Here is a 19955-nt window from a genome sequence, read left to right on the forward strand (position 1 = left end):
TGGCTACCTCAGAAGGGTGTTATAAGACTTTAATTGAATGTCTGATAAGCAATTTGAAATCCTGGGACAAAAGGCACTATATGATTATAGTGTATTACTTATGATAATAATAATTAGAGTTTTTAAAAAAAGAAAAACAAAACAGAAAACTTCTAGAAGAAGAGCACAGCAGTTATGAGGAGTTTCTGGTAAGAGAATCAGGAAATAACAGAGTTACAGAACATCTCAGGGCTGCTTGATATATTAAAGCAGGAAATTTCAGTGTCTGGACTGGTGACTAACAATAATATTCTCTTATACAGCTCTCTTAAATCCTCAGAATGCTTTCCAAACATTAGTCAACCTTAGCAACAGCCCTGTGTTGATAGTCAGGGGCAGAAAAGTTTAAGGAGTTGCTCAAGAACAAAGTCCTAAATCAGAGTTGCAACTAAGAACTAAGGAATTCCACAGTTTCACTTTTATGCTAAGATAATTAGTCCATGCCAACCTCTCATTCTTGCAACAATAGACAGAATATGCTGAACTTGAAAGAACTATAAAAATAAACAAATAAAAACACTACTGTCCTACAGTTCAGATCCTCGGCTGGTATAAATCACGTTTTTAATTGAGCGATAACGATTTATGCAAGTCGAGGATCTGGCTCTAGGTGTTTCAGTAAGGGTCTTTACTCAAACTAAAACCAAAGGAACTTTTGGGGAAAAGAACAAGCAGACAGACAGAGTTTATAGTATTCTATGTGCACCCCCTGGGCCACATAATGACTGAATCTTCTGAACTCTTTAATCTTTACTGCTCAGCTCTGAGTTAAGCACTAGCAAGGCTTCAAGCCTAAGAGTAGGGAGATTTAGAGAAGTTATTTACATTACATTTAGACAAATCATCTTACCAATAGTAAAAACAAACAAACAAACAAAAAATATCAGGATTTTACTCATTTAAAACACCCATTCACAGTTAGTGTCACCTTTTCATGAAGACGTTCGGCGAGTGGTATTGCCATTATTGTCACCAAAACTTTCATTAGCTGCAGGCTAATTTCTTTGCAGTCTTCTTGGCACACTTCAATTATCGCTTGTATGCAACAAAGCAATTGTTCCATATAAAAGATCTACAAACAAAAAGCATGAAATGTTTTGTTAGACAACGTTAGATACCCTTTCTTTCACAAGCAAGTAAAAGTGACACAATCCTCTTTAAAGTCAAGGATTAGTAGATGATAGTAAAAAGTAAGATAAATTCTGCATATCCTGCTAAACTGGATGCCTATTTATTGTTCCACACATAGATTCTACAATTCACTCCGTTTTATAATGACCTATGGAGCATATTTTGTAGAGCAACAAATTAACACTCTCTTCCCATGCTTTTTGCTTGGTTAGTGGACAAGTGGTTACCTTGTCCTGTTAAGAAAAATTAATGATCATCCTGCTAGCCACACAATGACTGCTATATGCTGGATAAATACATTGAAGAATTTTGGGGTACCTAGGAAAATTTTCATCTTAGCCTGAAATGGAACTCTTTAACTTCTAATGTTTCGGCTGTGCCAATCTCAAATGTTGTTCAAATTTCTGAATATATCAAGTAGCACAGTGATATTGAAATACACAGAAACAAGGAAACCTGAAGGTCTGTCTCCCACCTACTTATTTCAACATAATGCATGAAATCCTGGCCCCACTGAAGTCAATGGGAGCTTTGCCATTGACTTCAATGGGCCAGAATTTCATTCAAAATTCTTGTTAGTTTGCAAGACTTCTGTAACAAAGCACAGAAGACCACAGGAGGCAGATGTTCCATGATATGCTATACTCTATCAGTGAAAGAGACCATGGTCATATGACTGGTCAGCTCCATTTCCAAAAAGACAATAAATAAAACTTGAGAATACTCTTACCTATAAATGGTATTTATCAGATGTCATTTATATAGCATTCTCTCACAATGATAGAGAAGAATTATTTCTCGAATAGAAAAGTTAGAACAACTCTGTCAAAAGCTGCACTGACAGATGAATGTGGGTCTGTCTACTCTCTATATTGTCTAATAGAGTTAATTTATAGAAGATCACATGGCACTTTCGCAGATCTGTCCTAAGAATAGATCCCTAAGAGAATCCCTAAGAATAATGTATTTCAGTGTGATTAAGGCCAATTCTAAGCATTCTAAGCATCACTGAAACACATTCCATTAAAACAAGGACTTAAAGAGGAAAGAACTACATTGTCTCAAAGGGAGAATTAAACAGATCCTGTAACACTAGAATAATCTTAAAAGGAATTATAAATCTGACAATGGGCTACAAAGAATCTTCTGGATTCAGGGTATCAGCCAACTGCATATCCCTGAAGATCCCCTGCTAGTCATTCTAAGGGCAGAGACTTAACATTTCAAACTCCTGCTGGAAAAAAAGCTAGAATTTTAATTAAGGAGAAGGCTTGGTAGACTGTATGGATTTTTCTTGTATACCAATAACAGAACAAGTTGCAGATCCGGAAATAGAAGAAAGGGGTGAAGAACTCCTGAATTTCTGTAATTTCAACGGTTACACTGGAGAGCCCACTCCGTATTGGAGAAAGAAGCTGTCATACACCAAGCTGAAAGGGTCAAGATACTGAGATCTAAGGGTCCTTTTAACTCTTCTAACTCTTTCAGATGAACAATTACATTTTCTTCACCTGTATAAGTTATTCGGCATGTAACAGGAGAGGAAGTACACCAAAGGAAAAAAAAATACATACAATGCCTTAATGCTAATTAATTGTATACATCACTCTCACTATATGGCTCACAAAGAATACAGACACTTCAAAATAGTATAGTAAGAACTGCCTTCAGGCTCACCTCCCATTTATCATGTTGGAAGTCTCTTCATCCTGAATTTTTAGGGTGAAGGAACCCAAACCTAGGAAGCTTAAATCCCAAAGCTTTTTGCAAAGAGTGTTCCTAAATGCACATTTAAACATACTGACCATTGCATTTTAAAAATCAAATATTAATATAAAAAAAAATAGAATTAAAAGGAAGCACTTCTCTTTGAGAAATATAACAGGACAATCACTATTGCCTAGAAAACACTTTCTATCAATCGTTTTTATTTAGCTGGACTGCGGGGCTGGGAAGGGTCAGAGTACATTCGTTTGTTTGGATTCTGTACACGATGAACTTATCAAAACAGGGACCAAATGGTGCCTGTGGATTAATCCAATTGACTCCCATTGCAATACATGGGAATAATGTTCATAGGTTTAAAAGCAGAAAGTTAGCCTAATGTAGATAACTTGAAGTTCTGATGTCAGGGAAAATATCAATATCTTATAACAATATTAACTAAGTGTAACAAATAACCCAGTGTAGTTTGAACCGAACATATGCAAGACTGTGTGCAAACTGACAATTACAAATGAAAGACTCATTTGCACAATAATTTAAACAGAACTTCTACTATTTTGGTCAGTATTTCCATGACAGAAAAAGGGGACTTAAGAAAATTTTACACACAATTTTGCAGATTGAAAAAAATAAAGTTACATTAAGGTAAGGTACAGTCTAACTCAGTGGGCCACAATCAGGAGGCATGCAGGTGGATTTGAAGTATACTATGAGAACAAGAATCCATTACAAACTACACTAAAAAACAGCAAAAGTGGTTTGCTAATCACTTTTGGCTTTTAGATGTGGTATGCTAAGACCTAAAGTATGAGAACCAGTGGTCTAAGTCCTGGGCTGTTTTGGATTTTCCATTTATCCTTACCTCTTCAGATTGCTGACAGATCTCAGGTTGTGAGAGTGTGTTGGCAAGATAAGACAAATGAGGCTTTAAGACTTGTCTTGGGCAACCTCGTATCACTGCAGCTAGAATCATGAGATAAGAAGGCATAGGTGTTTTTTCAAGGGCTGACACCAGTAACTTCAGAGATACCTTAGGGTTAACAAATGTTCCAATCAACTCTGCTGCTTTCACACTCTGTAAAAGAGAATAAATATAATTTGGGGATTATTTTGAAAACACAAAGACCATTCATCATATCCTGGCCCTTCCTCTTTTTATGATTCCAGCGGTTTTTTAAATACTTTGGCAATTGATTTATAGGTCTTTCCCCTCACTCAGTAATGACTGCATGCATGAAAAAATTTTCTTGACGTGTTCAGAAAGCTCATAATAAGGCATGCAAGCACCCTTCTCAGCATCAGACTCAAACTTTCATGAGAAAGTTGTAAAGCAGTGTAATAGATCTCTAACTTTGGGTGACCAGATGTTCCAGATTTCCTGGTTCAGGGTTGCTCACACCCCTGTGAAAACTGGTCTGAGGCACACATCCCTCCCCTCATATATATATATGTAAATAAAACAAAACTCACAAAAGAAGTAATCCATTTTTTGTTGCATTCACACTCCTCTCAAAACTGTGTTTTAGAGAAGCACCTTTGTATCCCTCTCTGGCATGCAGAGGAGTCAAGCATACAAGGCAGCCTACTGATAGCATTGTGTACTCCATACAGGAAGAGCCTGCTGCTTTCAATCTTTCATTCGTGTAGCTAGCAGGGCTGCCAAGTACTATGTATCCCTCTCTGGCATGCAGGGGAGTCCCAGGGCCCAGGCTCCAGCACAAGCCTGAACATGTACACAGCAACTGAACAGCCCTGCAGCCTGATCCCAAGTCAGTTGACACAGGCCAACCATAGATGTTTAACTGCCATGTAGACATACCCTTAGAATCCCCTAACCCAATGCTCGGGCATTGGTTCAGTGATGACTCACAGGGCAGAGAATGCCCCTAATTGAATCACCAGTACTGCTTCCTACAGCATTCTGAGTTTTTCTTCCTCCAAGTACTGATCAGGTGCACCTCTGCTTAGCTTGTGAGAACAGACTCAACTTCAGCCTAAAGTGGTATGGCTCAGGACTAGACATGTGGAGTAGAATCAGGGAGAATGGGTGTGAAGAGATCTAAAATCTGGTATATGCGAGGAGGGTGCAGTCTGTGAGAAGAAAAGGAATGCAGAGGGTGCAGAGAGAAGGATAAGAAATGGGATCCAGACTCCATTTGGCTTCAGTCACAGCACCAACCCATACAGAAGCTTGATTTGGAAAACCAACCTTTGTTGATATTGCCTGGACTATCTGCTGTCAGTATATGTGAAAGTAACAAAAACTGGAAATTGGCAATGGAACTTTATGTTACAGCTTATTTTTCATGTGTTCCCGCAGCAGTAAAAAGAAATAAACAGAACGAGATTTAGTTCTTAAAATTATTTAAAAAAAAATCTGTCCTTTATACCCTTAGAAAAATTGGGTTTAATTATTTTGTAAATGGAGCCATGACTGTTAATCTATGAAAATTTTGCCTGCTGATAAAAATCAATCAGAACTGTATATTTTAAGGCACTGGCTTAAATAAATCTATTAGAAAGAGTGTTCTATTTCTTGTCTAAACACAACAGTGGGAAGGAAGCATTTACTTGTATAACTGATGTATCTGAACACTGATGGCTACCATACGAAATAAACATACCTCAATGTACGGTTAGCTTAGGCACTGAGAGATAACAAGTAAAATTAACTAGAAAGGGTATGAACTGAACATATTTTTAAAATGGAATTTGTTGCCCCAAGGCATTTACACTTAAATCTGCTGCTTATGAATTTTAAGAGGCTGTTAATGCTTCACTTGTTGACATAAGAGGTGAAAACTATTTGAATAGTCTCAGTTTTGGTTTTCACACGAATCATACAAAATTAAAATTTATTTTAATGAATACACATAAAATCTACAAAATGTTTAACATCCTCCCTAAAAACATTTAAAATGAGTGTGGGTCTTGATCATGCATCTGTACTCTGGCAAAACTCTGAGTTCAACAGAATCACTAGCATCATCTTTTCCCATAACAATATTTCTTTGAAACATTTTGTAAAAGAGAAATGAGATTCAAAGCTCTATTAACAAGTGGCAATTGTAACATTATTTTATATCCTGTGGGAAGAGTGAGCAACACATCAGTATAGGACCCTTAAAAGAAATGAGAGGCGAGAGAAATTATAGGCCCAGTTCACTCATGTTGTTAATTGTTTGAGTGCCAAATGCTCCTTTGAGCCCAATTACAGGATGGGGACTTTTCCCAACATGTTAAGTAAAATGGTACTTTAAAATTTATTTTCAGTTCATTCAAAGTTTAATTTTAGCCATATGGAGCCAATCCTGAGCACTTCCCTCTTCCTCCCCTGGACTGCAGTGGGAACTGAAGGAAGTAGCCCCATACAGGACACACTCAAGACTATTTAAGATTGGGTTTCTAGGGTGTTGTAGATATCTAAAAAGTCAAACTTACATTTCTAACCACATTATTCTCTTCATCTAAGCATACTCGGTACAAAGTTCTAAGCAGTAGCTCCATATGCTGTGTAATGTGATCCTCTGCATGTAGCAACAGTATAAACAGAAGTTGAGATGCTTTTATTCTGGTGCCTTCAACCCAGTCTGTTACATCATGACAGAGACCTGGAAGAATTTTGGAGAGGTTTCTTGTGACGAGCTCCCGACATCCCAGTTCTGGTCGAACCACTAGAAGAAGGAAAAAAACAAAACAAAACACAACACAGAAGGAAAGTTCAGGAAAAGCACTACAAATGTTTTGCAGAAAGTTTTAGAAAAGGTTAATGGTGTTGATTCATAATAAAAGTAATGTCTTCATTGCTTCTGTGTGAAGTACACGATTCATAGCACTGCATGTGGCTTTATCTGTGAGAGTGCCATTGACTTTAGTAGCATTCTGCAATTAAAAATTCCATTTTACACTTTGAAAAAGTAGTTATTTAATAAGTAATATTAATACCACCGAGGTGTTATATAGCAATTTTCATTAGTAGCGCTCAAAGTTGGTATTTACGTTACATGCTTTATTTAAAAAAAACAAATTATAAAGGAGAGAGGAAGGAAAATAAGAAGCTTACCACCAGGGCCGGCTCCAGGAGTTTTGCCGCCCTAAGCAGCCAAAAAAGAATGCCACAGATCGCGATTGTGGCCATTCAGCAGGAGGTCCTTCACTCCCAGCGGGAGCAAGGGACCCTCTGCTGAATTGCCGCCGAATACCTGGATGTGCTGCCACAAGCACCTGCTTGCTAAGCTGGTGCCTGGAGCTGGCCCTGCTCACCATCCAACATGGCAAATGCATTTTAGCCAATCTCAAAGCATATGACACAAAAAGATCATCTCCTTTTTTACTGTTATAATGCCAGAGACAGAGAGGTCTGATTTTAAAAATCAAATGGAAGCAAACAAACAAACAAGAAAAGCTGGACTTTTTCAAAATAATCTGCGATAGCAAGCAGCAATCTCAAGTATTTGAAATAGCATGAGAAACATTATATACAGGTTTCAAAAAAAGAAAAAAATATTCTTTTCAGGCTGTCAGAACAGAGTAGGAATTGGCGAGTGTGCCTCCTTGTACTTCATATTACTGATATCATAATCATGTCTAAACTCCCTAAAATAAATTCTTCTGTTTTCTCAGGACATTTCCTCCCATCTGCTTGTATGGCTACAATATATACACATATACATACACATACACACACACACGCAGGTATGATCATAGGCAAACAGCACTGGGTATAAAAAAAAAGATTGAAATCTGACACAAGGTAAAAAAAAGTTTATTAAAAATGCCTATGAAGTACCTATTTAAAATAAAATTATTTAAAACATAAGACACTGTTTGATTATTGCTTCTTTTGTGTATGGAAGAGAGCACTTGGGATTATAAGAATTGACAATGAATAGCAGAGGTCAAATGAAGAAATCTGCTTGAGAAAACAAATATGGAGCGGCATTCTATTTGACCTGAGGCAGAAGGTTTTTTTAAAGGATTCTGACCATTCTTTTTCAATAGTTCCTTCATTTCAGATGTTCAAATACAGACATTTAATCCTTGCAGCTACCTGCTGTCAAAGAATTTTTTCCCTTCACTATAAACTGTTTGCACCTATATCCCAAGGCAATGGTCGCTCAATGGAAAGCCATTCAGTTGTTAAGATGGCATTGAATATTAGGGCAGTCTTCGCTCCTCACCCCACCTGCAGTATTTGTCATCATGAGATCAAAGCACAATAAGGCTGAGGTGTCAGGTTCATTAGCTTGCAAGTAAAAAAGGGTGATTAAGGAAAATGCATTATAGCCCATAATGGAAAAGAAGGAATTCTAGATGTTGAGTGATTCATTGTAAATCTATATTTCATTATCATGGAATTCTTTTTAAAGTATGTTTTGAAAAGGAAGCAAATAGAGGCAAGTGTTAAAACATAATCACAAAGAATAAAAAGGATTTTAAAATACCAGAAACTGAAACATAAAAAATATGGTATAGATACATAGATGCATAAAACCTTGCAACAAGACACCACAAATTCCTAATCTTATTTCAAGACATACGTAAGACTGAGTGGTAAATCATCCTTTTCTCTTTTAACATGCATAGCTAGAGAGACACTATCAGATGCAATTTGGCAGTAAAAGTAAATGGCAGGAAGGAATCTTAAAGTAATTATTAGCTTCTCAGGACTGAAGTACAAAATTACCAGGTAATTTCCTCAGAATGCTCTGCAATTATCTATTAATCTTTTCATTGAAGACTTAAATGCAGAACTTTAGCAAGCAAGATGAATTAAAAAAAACTGATGCAACTGGGCAGTATGGGGAGGAGGGGTGCAGTTTGCCTAACACTGCGAAACACTTTTATTGTGATCAGAACATTGTCTCATTCAGCTCTGTAGCAAAGACTGGCTCATGAAGTAGCTCACTTTTCTACCAGTGATAAATTCCATTAAAACAAATTCCACTAGAAACATGTTCAAAAAATTATGCAATTAAATACTAACGAAAATGTTATTGTAACTAATATGATGCGCCAAGGTTCCCACTTGTTGTATGTTTTATCTTTCATGGTAGGAACACCAAAAGTGGTCAGCTTTGCTGTTCCCCCATCAATCTCATTCATGGGATGCTATACTATAACACATATCTCTGATGATATGGATTAATTCACAGGAGATGCTTGAATTTGTGCCTTATCTGAAGATGGTGTAGGTAAATACAACACTGACGAGGACATCAAAGAAGGTCCTGGAAATAGGACCAGTAATGTAGATGGTGTCAATATTGAATGGTGACCTGCTCTTAGTACCAATTTTTGACGGTGCATCTTCACTGATCTTGGCATTTTAAAGATGTGTTGCCACCCATTCTAGAATATAAAATACTCGTGAAGATGTTGCAAGTAGTAGAGGAGGAGGTTATTTCCTAAAAACAGTAATCTGGGATAACAACATTTGTAGCAAAGTCTGATCTGGTTCAAGAGTTTGGTGTACATTCTGTGAGGTCTCCAGAGGCTGTAATGCTTCCCAGAATAGCAATTTCTTTTTCTCGGAGAATTCCTAGATTCTTCAAGTGAAAACTATAGATGTATCAGAAGAGCTGAGTAGTATAAAGGGACCCATTCCAGAGTTACCTTGCTGAGATTAACTATAGGATAAAAAACCTTAGTATGTTTTAATGCTTTTGAAGGAAAATTTAATCGCCTCGCTTTCACTTAAATAAGTTTTCAGGAAAAGAGATTTGGGAATCCAGAGTTAAAAAGAAGGCAGAGGAGAAAAAAATAAAACAGAAGTCGATGAATACTATTCATTTTAGTTCTGGGGGACATTTTTGACTGTATTCTGAGATAACATGTAATAACTCCAAAAACTCAAGGCCCATACAAAATTCAGCTAAGGCCTTTAATAAGAGAGCAATCAAGAGGAGAATTAGTCAGACTCATTAACCTTTTGCAAACCAAGCGATAATAGGCAGGATGTGCTGTCATGGTTATAGCTTCTTTTCTGATTCAAGAACCACTGGATGATAAAGTACTCACAGTTATTCAATGGGATGCTGAGCATGATGTGCTGTAATGCAAAGTAGGCAATGGCCTCTGCATGGAAACTCAAGGACAAAATTCACTGAGCAAGAATTTGCTTTTATTACCAATGGAAGTACCGTTTCAGAGGTATGATCACCCTTCATGCTAGTGGCAGCTCCTTCATTCAGAATTGTGAGGAAGTTGCAGACTGCTTATGTGACCTGAGACAGGTCACTTACTTTCTGTGTCTCAGTTCCCCCTTTGTCAAAGGGTATAACACATCCTTTTGTATATCTTGTCTATTTATATTGTAAGCTTTCTATGTGTTTGTAAAGATCCTAACACAATAGGGCTCTTGTCTCAACTGTGGCCTCAGGCAATACCATACCACAAATAACTACTTATAACAATGAGGATAAAGTATTTCCTTCCAAAGGTAAGTTAAAATGTTTTAGGATCAATTAGGAGAAGTCATACTAGTTTCTGTTATTCTTGTTTTTATTATCGAACTTTCTCCTACCCTAATTTTAATATGGGTAACAAACAGCAGCGTTATCTCACAACTACTAAGATTGCTTTAAAGTGCTCTTTTACATTCACAATACCTACCACAACATTCATGAAAAGGGCAAAATTTTCCCTGAACCTTCATTGCAGATATTTTTAAAAACCTATCATTATCTTTACAAAGGAAAAATATGAGTGATGGGCAATTATATAAAAATCCATGAGGCTGACCATCTATTAATACGAACAGCCTGTGACACGACAAATATTTCTCTTATCACTAGAGGAAGCAAAGGTATTCTTTACCATTTACATGTCCCAAAGCTAATATAACTTATATCACAGAAAGAAAAAATAAAAAGAACAACAGATCAACTTGACTGCCTTGAAGGCTAAGCAGATCTGTCAAGTCAGTTACCATTATGAAGTGCTTCCCCTTTCATTCAAGCATTACTAAGCAAAACAATTTTAACAAAAATATAATTTCAAAAGAGAAAGAACTCCGGAACCCACTGTCATCGAAAGGATTTTGCTGCTGGGGATTCTGTGACATGATTGGCAGGTGGGGATAAGTCAAGCATAATCTTGTTCTTTCACACCATAAGAACGTTTTGTTCTGTTAAATTTGAGTGTAAAAATCAATAAATTACCCACTTTAACCCTCTCTCTCACCAACATCCATATGCATAGTTTTAAACATTAACTTTACAAACCTAAGACAGGAAACAAGCTTCATGCCCAAGCTACTTATAAATAATAGGGTGCAAAGAAGTGGTTAACCTTTGTTGCACATCTAGTTTTCCTTGGAAAATAGAGCAGGTACAGTAGTTTCCCTTAACTGCTTCCATTTTCTCCCCTTCTGCTGGCTGACTTTACATCTGCTTACAAGTTTAATAAAATTTTGAAGCAAGCTTTTCCTCCATTAAATATTTGTCCTTCATGCTATCCCATGAATGCTGTGTCTCAGTCTCACTGTTCAGGAAGAACTTAATGTTTCAAGGTCTCTCACTCCCCCACTGCCCTTTTCATCTCTTCTCCCCCTCCCCACATGATTTCTGCCGTAAAAACAGCTTAACATAAATATAAGAATGGCCATATTGGGTCTGTCCATCTAGCCCAGTATCCTGTCTTCCGACAGAAGCCAATGTCAGATGCTTCAGGGGAAAATGAACACGACAATTACCAAGTGATCCATGCCCAGCTATCCAGTTCCATATTATTGCTGAGTGGAGGGGATTGCAATATCGTTTTATCCCTTCTTCAATGTGCAACAATTGCAAATGATAATTAGTCAAACCCCACCTTCTTCAATTATTTTGGGCCAGACTGTGATAATTTATACTCTGTGTGAGAGAGGCTATTTTATGTGAAATCCCACTGAGGCCAATAGGACTATTTTCAGGGTAAAGTATAAACAAACGTGAGTAAAGGTATCACAATTTAGCCTTATATGGTTATATCCATCATCATCTACTTTTATTTATGATAACAACAGAACAGGCTTTGACTCAGGTGGAAAAATATGACTCCTGGGGTACAGGAAAACCTGAAATGATGCCATTCAATAAATCTGAATTTTGCAACAGAGCTGCAATACTGTGGACGGGCATCTAATCATATGGCTCCTGAGACTGAGAAGGTGCAGCACTGCTTCTAAATTCACTGAACTGCAACTAGTGGATGGGTTCTGTTTTTATTTTAAAAAAACATGAAAATGGCTCCTATATTATAGGAAAATATTAACAGATGTTGAAACTGGATCTAGAATAACACTGTTTTAGAAGAAGATGGAAATGTCTACTTTTATTTATGAATTAATTCTAGCCATCAGTCCAAGCGGTTGTGCATTCTGACCACTAGATTGCCAAGAATAATTTTGGCCTTATCTTCTGACTTTAATCCTAAATTTTTCTGAAGTGTAGATATTCCCCAACCACATTTTGCAAGCATGTAAATCTCCTTACTAGTGAAAATACAATCTGGGTTTTGTTTATTTTAAGGTTAACAGTACAGTTTACTTATATATTCTCATTTTCAGGTACTGCCTCTTCTTTTTGAGAGTATGGGCATGTTCTGCCAATGACTGCAGTGGTTAGAGTAAAGGTACTAGCAATGTATAATACTTCTGAAATAGTCTCAATGATTCCTCCTCCTCTAGCTCAGGGAAGATGACTGATCCAAAATTCTGGAGGCTGAGGAAAGGGTAAAGAGATCCCTGTGGCTGATTAAGGCAGTGATTATGGTAACTAATTAGAATGAAGATGCAAGTCTGAACAAATGAATAGCATTAGAAAAGGTTCAAGAGCAGAAGACAGAAATGCAGATGAGGAACAGGAATTCCCAAGGCTGGATTAAGTGCCTCTCTGAACCCTCTTCTACAGAGAGAGGGAAGTACCTTTTATTTAGTGAATAAGATCCAACTCACATTTTCATATACGTTAACTGAAATAACATCTAGTGACTAGTCATCATGGACACTCCTGTTTGGAGGATCATGCAAGAATAAGATTATTGGAAATGCTCCAATACACCAGACCTGGTCTTTGTTGCATTTTCTTTCCTCCTCTTGTACTAATTTTAGTTGTTACCCTAGGGGAGCTGGCTATGTGATGAATGGCAAACCCTATTATATCTGAAAGCTACTGTTCAGCAGTGGTTGAGGCACTTGTCAAACAGACTGACAAGTCTGAAAACTACTTCATGCTGACCTCATATCTAGCTCAAACCATAAAATTCAAACCAAGAAAGTATATTCAGTAAACCAGATTAAACTTCTTCACACAGAGACTTGGCATCCAGGAGTCATTTTAATATCACAGCCTAGGGCAGTGGTAGAAAGATTGCATCCATGCTAGAAAAGTATTCAGTTGTCCAAATCATCCACATTATTGAACAATAGCCCATAGCGGTTTTTGTTTTCATAGATGCTATATAGCTATGTCCGTACTACGAGCTAGGGATGTGATTCCCCTGGCTCATGTATATATACTTGCATTAGTTTGATGAGAGCTAGCATGAGTATAAATACCAGTGTAGTTGCAGTAACATGGGTAGCAGCAGGAGCAGCAGAGTCCAGGCTGAGATGTACTGAGTATAATCTCACCTGAAACCAGTGGGTACATACTTGGCACAGCTCAGCCATGCCTTCATTGCCGTTACCTATGCTATCAAAACACTGCTATTTATGTTCACGCTAACTCTCACAGAGCTAGCACAAGTATGTGTACTTGAGCCTATAATTTAATGGTTTAGTTTTCAATAGATGTGATAGCTTGGTAGACCATGATATTTTAATTTTAAGAGATACGAATAGAAAGTTGCAAATACATACACTACAATGAAACACAACACACTGACAAAAATGATTTCTGTATCAATACAGAATGAAGAAGAAATTGTTGAAGTTTCTTTATTGAAGTCTGCATAACCTATGAACGCTAACCAAATACAAAGTCATGTGGTTTGGTATGGTTTATTTTTTAATTTAGGCTGATATCTAGGGTATTTTTTTCATGGAGAAACATGTTTCTTACTGGGGGAAAAGGAAAAATATCTTCTGCAGAAAACTTGTGAAGCCTATCCGTGCACTTGCACACAATTCTGTACAATCTTTATAGCTGCAAGTAAGATTTATGTAAAGTTTGTGGTTAAGTTCATTAAAATGGGATTTTCTAATGTACTCAGTGCAGACTTAACTCTGCTCTCATTGAAGTCAATGGGAGTTTCACCACTGAAATTATGCTCTAACTGAAACCAATGCTGAACAGCTTCTGAAAATCCTACCCTTAAGCAAATATATACGTAGAGTTTAGCTCTGAGTGCCTTCAGCTCCCATTTAACTTAGTGGGAGCTGAGGCCATTCATTCAGCACCTCACAAGATCAGCCCAGTAAACAACTATGACTGCTTCAACTGCCTTTTCTTAATATCTTTTATGCATACATAGCTACTGAAGAGGAGCTTCTTGAACCAGTTATTTTCATCCTGAATGCTTTTCTACAGTACTCACCTCCTTCAGGATAATGAGCTGGTGCTGAATAAAAGTCAAGCTTATCCTTAAGGTCTTCTTCATTCTCTTTTTCCCACTGCAAGCCTATCCTCTTCCAATAACTCACAGCCAGTTGCCTAAAGTGTAAAACCAAAGTGTTCAAACCACCATCTTTACATACATACAGAACGAAAGCATTTTTAAATGAGACTGATGGAAAACTAGAAGCCCCTCTACACTCAACTGGAAGACTTCTTTGAATACACTGGGACAAACACTAACTTCAGATACATTTATGCAACTGTAATAGCTAGAAGTTGCTTTTTTTAAATGAAGTTTAAGTTCTACAGAAATAAACAGTGTGGATCTCAACTAGCCGGGGGGGTAAACTCTTTTGTTTTGAGAAGAATACAACCGCCTCTACCCTTTTTATAATCATATTTATATGAATGCAGCATTAACAAAAAAAAATTACTGAAGAGTTGCGTACAGAAATAAGCAAATCAGCTAAATAGAAGAGCAAGACATTTTCCAGAACTCCTACCTGAGCGCAGAAGTACTTTAATACAAGTTATCTATAAAAACTGGATCCTTTGTTCTGCTTACTTGTTCTCAGGCATTTCATCAGTAAAGCTGCTGAGTAATAAAGGAATCAACTTGTGAAAGTAAGAATATCTATCCCGCAGGTGCAATAGCCATTCTCCAACAACACTTGTAACAGCTTGCCGAACCTAGGAAGGTGAGAGAAACAACACACTGCAAATTTTACTACAGTCCCATAACTTGAAGGGAAGAACTCTGAAAACAAAAACCTTAGAGTAAACTTTAGCAAAGTGTCTAGAAGAGCCATTTATCAAATGTATTTACAAAAACAATAAAAACACAAATAATGAACTTTCATACAAGACAAGTAAACTTTGAGGAAAAGAAAAAAAAAATCAGGCAAACTATGGTAGTAGACTGCTGACATTTCCTGTCTACATGTCCTGATCATCATTATCTTAGCTCATCATTCCCTGAAGTACAGCCCCAACACAGGGTATGTCTTCACTAGCGATGTTAAAGTGCTGCTGCGGCCACTTTACAGCACTGAAACTTGCAGCGCTCAGTGGGGTGTTTTTTCACACCCCTGAGCGAGAAAGTTGCAGCACAGACAAGGCCATACATTATTTCCATTTAAATGGTAGATAAAGTCCGACTCATTCTAAATTGCAATAGTTCTTAGAGGGAGTACATTATAAAATTAGGTAAAAACATAGCACCCTCTACTAATAGAAAATATTTAAAAAAATAGTATTTTTCATTTATACAGCACATTTTAAACAAGGCTCTCAAAGCCTAACATATGCGATGTAGATATGGTAAAATCTAGATTTTATAAAACTCCATTTAACCTAAAATGCTTGGGTTCTCCCATCATCAGATGATATTCTCCATAGGCACTCAGTCCTGCTAAATTGCCCAATCCAGAAAGTACCGTATATACTTGTGCATAAGCTGAATATTTTTGGTAAAAAAGTAACGCATCAAAGAGCGGTGGTCAGCTTATAAACGGGTCGACACCAAAATCTGATGATTTTAAACTGGAATCATCGAATTGAATATCTAATACATTATTATTTTGTTTACTTGGAACGTTTGCAGGCATGGATCCCCTCAGCATCCTGTGTCCCCGGTTCACCATTCCACAGGGAGCTGAGGGGCTCCATGACTGCAGATGCTCCAAGTAAACAAAACGTCCTGACCTGCCAGCAGCTTACCTTGATGGGCTGGGAGCCAAAGTTTTCCAACCCCTGAAATATAGGGTCGGCTTATGAAAAGGTGATACAGTTTTTTGCTGTTTTTACCTATCCATTTTGGGGGGGTTGGCTTATAAACAAATGGGCTAATGAACGAATATATACGGTACTTAAAGGTGGGCTTAAGTTTATGTATATGAATAATCCTATAATAAGTCAATGGAAACAACCATATGCTTAAACATTTTCATATGTGTTTTGCTGGAGTGCTCAATTCCTTGCTGGATCAAGCCCGAAGAGTGCAGGGAGAACATAAATGCTATCACTCAACTCTGTCAACAAACACTTTAGATTTTCTGGTTTACATGGTCTTCAAATATTCTATCTGCTAAATACTACTGTGCTGAAGGATTATTGCAAATCCCTTTGACATTACAAAGATTTTTGTCCGCCCCCTGAAAGACCTTCATAAAACAAAACAAAGAGAGTTCTCTTCATTTATACACATATTACTGAGAGACAAAAGAGCTAAAGGACTAGATATTTAGAAATATTTAGACACCTAACTCCCATAAAAATCTGGCCCTAAGTGACTTCTTCAAAGTTATGTAGCTACGAGTAGTACAGACTGGAACACAATCCAGAACTTCTGATACTAGACCGCACATTCTCCCCCCAGAAGTTGAATATTACAGCTTTATTCACAAGAACGTGCCATCCTCCCTCATTTTTGAGGATCCCTCCTTGGTGGCTAATTTTTACTTGGTCAACTTTATACATTAATATACAAATACTTATATTCAGCTGAAGTCAAAAATCTTAATGAAGCTACGAACACAATTTAGCTGGTGTTAAGAAGTGAACAGATATTTTATTACATTATTTTTATCCCTAGAAATATGTTAATGAAGGCAGGGGCAAAATCTAGACAAAAGAAAGTAGAGTTACCTGAGGAATCTCATCAAAAAGTCGCTGGGCCAGATGAGAGAGAACATCATCTACAGACTTTCCGTTGCCAAACTGTATCACCGTTCCTGTGGCCTGAATCACAGCAACACGGACTCGGAAGTGCTGGTGTGAAACTGTTTGCATTAAGGGTTTTATCAAAAATTCTGACTGCATATGAAAGTGTTCTATTAAAGGAGAAAGAGAGAAAGCTCAGCTCTGTCTTCATATGCATACAGTAGACCTTATGCAAACATCACCCTGCATTTACGTAGCACCTTCTGGACATAGATCTGATTTATATCACTATGTTTATGTATATACATGGTCTCATTTGGCATAGTGTGTTAGACTGGGATAAAAACACATTTGCATCTCTGCCACAATCATCCCAGTCCCATGACCATCCCAGCACCCTCCTCCTGCTGCAGCTTGTTCCCTGTAATTCTGATTCCATTCTTTCTATCCTGCCCTATACTCCCACATCCCCAATTAGGATGGCCAGAGCAGCACTGTCCACATACCTGCAACTCCTTCAGCCAGGTGCTGGCATCCTGAGTTCCATCCCCAATTCACCCTCTTCATCCTCAGGGCCACTAACAATGCTCCTGCAGATCCCTCATCCTCCCTGGCTTCCTCCACCATCTCTCTCCTCCTCAGCCACTAACCCCTCGCCAGGCCCGGGCACAGGACCCTGTGCACCTGCAGCTCTCAGGCCACTCCAGCCCCACTGGCTCCCTTCCCCGGGTCCCACCTGGCATAGCCCTGGCGCTGGCGGCCGCACACCTGCAGCTTTCACGCTTGACCTCGGGGTAGGGGTCGAGGAGGGTGGCCTGCAGGATGCGGATGATCTCGGGCAGGTAGGGGACCAGGGCGGCCTCGCAGAGCTCCAGCAGGAGGCTCAGGAGCTGGATCAGGGCCAGGCGCAGCTCCTCGCAGGGCTCGTGCGATTGCCCGTGCGGCGGGCAGAGGCGCTGGGCCAGGGCCGGCAGCAAGCAGGGCAGGGCCTCAGCGGGCCGGGCGCCGTGGCTTAGGCCGTGGCAGGTGAGCTGGACGGCCAGCTCCCGGCAGCGCTCGGCCGGATCCCCCACCAGGCACCGCACCAGCGGCCGCAGCAGCTGCTTGGCGAAGACTTCCTGCAGCACCGGGGCCGAGAGCGGCCGCTCCTGCACCTCAGCCCGGATGGCCCGCAGAGCCCGCAGCCGCGTATCCCGGCCGGGGTCCTGTAAGCCGCTCAGGTGCCGGCCCAGCGCCGGGACCACCTCCGCGGCCCGGCGCTGGTCACCCAGAGCCCCGTCCTCGGCCATGCTGGATCGTCGCTAGGGATGCTCAGGCCGCTCGCTGCGGCCCGTTACTAAGGACTCTGCTCTGCCAGCGGCCGCTTTCACGGCAGTAAACAAATGCTTTACGGCAATTTCAACATGCAAGAAACTTTATTGGCAAGGGGCTTTGCCGGACACTGACAGTAGGCTTGGGTGGGTCTCGCCGGCAAACCGCTCCAGCGCCGTAGAGCCACTTTGAGGGAGTTATACGGCGTTAGAGAGGGAGCATGGAGCAGTGGTTACTGAGCATAGCAGGGAACCAGCGCTGCTGGGTTTAATTCTAAAGCTACCCTGCCTCAGTTTCCCCATGTGTTAGCTGGCGTTTGCAATGCAGTTGGTGACCCTGACGTGGTGCAGCATAAAGGCTGCCCCTTAGCTAGGGTTGCCAGGCCTCCGGGATTGGCCTGGAGTCTCTTGGAGTCAGCATTGATCTCCTGGTGACTACTGAAAGCAATCTAGGAGATTTTAAGCAAATAATATGTCATGTTGGGGGTGGGGGAATCTCCTGGAATAGCTTCAGTAAGAGTTGAGAACCCTACCCTTAGCTGGTGCCTAATATTCTGTCTCCTGGGTGAAGGGCTTGCTTTGTGTTAGCATTCACTACTAATCAGAGTGAAACACTGATTGTATAGCTTAAGGAAATGTTGTAGAGTGCACTCCCTTAAAAGTAAGCGTCTGTGGGAATTAAAAAAGCCAAAGCTCTGTTCTTTGCTTTTTCATATACTTACCATATCTTTGGCCAGAAGGTACTATCAAAGTGCTGAGTATCATTACAGCAGTGTATTGATAATCCCCCAAATAACTGCATCACCCATATCCTGAAAAGGGATTGCTGCTTTAAATGTTAAAAAGGACCCCAAAGGAACTTTTGGAGCCTTGTGAAACTTTGCAAGGTGATGTTGACGAATGTCAAAGCATTTAAAATTGCTTACTAATTGTTGGCCCCAATCCTGTGATGAGATCCGTGGGGGTGATCCAAATGCAGGTTCAGGGCCTTTTTTCTAGTGTTGTACAGCAATGCTTGCACAGTGCTTTGAAGATATGAAGTGCTAATTAAAGGTGAAGGCTACATTCTTCAGAAACTGGGTGTGTAACAACAGGTATCTAAATCCTTAATCTTGCAGAGGTCTGGCCTTCCTCCAGTCGCTCACTGCATTCAAAAGCAGCATTGCATGCTCTTTAGCCATGTCACCAGGATGGCCAAAAATACCCCAGCACGCTGCTCTCAGACTCTACACTGATGTGTGAAGGGATGCATGCCTTGACCCTACCTGGCATCACCCGTGAGGCTGCCCCAGAGATTTGTGGATTTGCTGGATTAAGCTGGATCTGGGAACTTCATTCTATGATGCCTCGTACACTGTCATCATTTTGGTCACTATGACTGGTGCATCGGTCCTCAGACTATGCACTGTTGAAAATTAGGGCATATACATAATCAAAGATGCTGAGTTACCCACGTCTGGGCATTTTGGCCTATGTGTGATGTACTTAAAAAAATGTGATAGTGAAAGGTTGAAAATCTTGTCTCCTTCCAATGATCAAGTGGTGCTAG

At 39.4% G+C, this 19955-nt stretch overlaps 1 protein-coding gene across 2 annotated transcripts in view; it reads right to left on the reverse strand.

Annotated features, from left to right (window-relative positions):
* The window catches only part of DNAAF5 (dynein axonemal assembly factor 5), a 43504-nt gene extending 25018 nt beyond the window's left edge, over nt 1-18486 (reverse strand). The window contains exons 1-7 of one of the 2 annotated variants that reach the window (XM_032771000.2): nt 17833-18486; nt 17082-17266; nt 15001-15125; nt 14416-14531; nt 6337-6569; nt 3758-3970; nt 968-1111 (exon numbers count right to left, since the gene is read on the reverse strand). In XM_032771000.2, the coding sequence (XP_032626891.1) occupies nt 968-1111; nt 3758-3970; nt 6337-6569; nt 14416-14531; nt 15001-15125; nt 17082-17266; nt 17833-18385 (1569 nt within the window). In that variant the 5' untranslated portion in view covers nt 18386-18486. The remainder of the gene's footprint in view (nt 1-967; nt 1112-3757; nt 3971-6336; nt 6570-14415; nt 14532-15000; nt 15126-17081; nt 17267-17832) is intronic. The other variant, XM_075069217.1, reaches the window with a different exon arrangement.
* Between the last annotated feature and the right edge of the window lie 1469 nt (nt 18487-19955).

This window comes from Chelonoidis abingdonii, chromosome 9 (assembly GCF_003597395.2).
Source record: "Chelonoidis abingdonii isolate Lonesome George chromosome 9, CheloAbing_2.0, whole genome shotgun sequence".
In the NCBI taxonomy this organism is placed as follows: domain Eukaryota; kingdom Metazoa; phylum Chordata; order Testudines; family Testudinidae; genus Chelonoidis; species Chelonoidis abingdonii.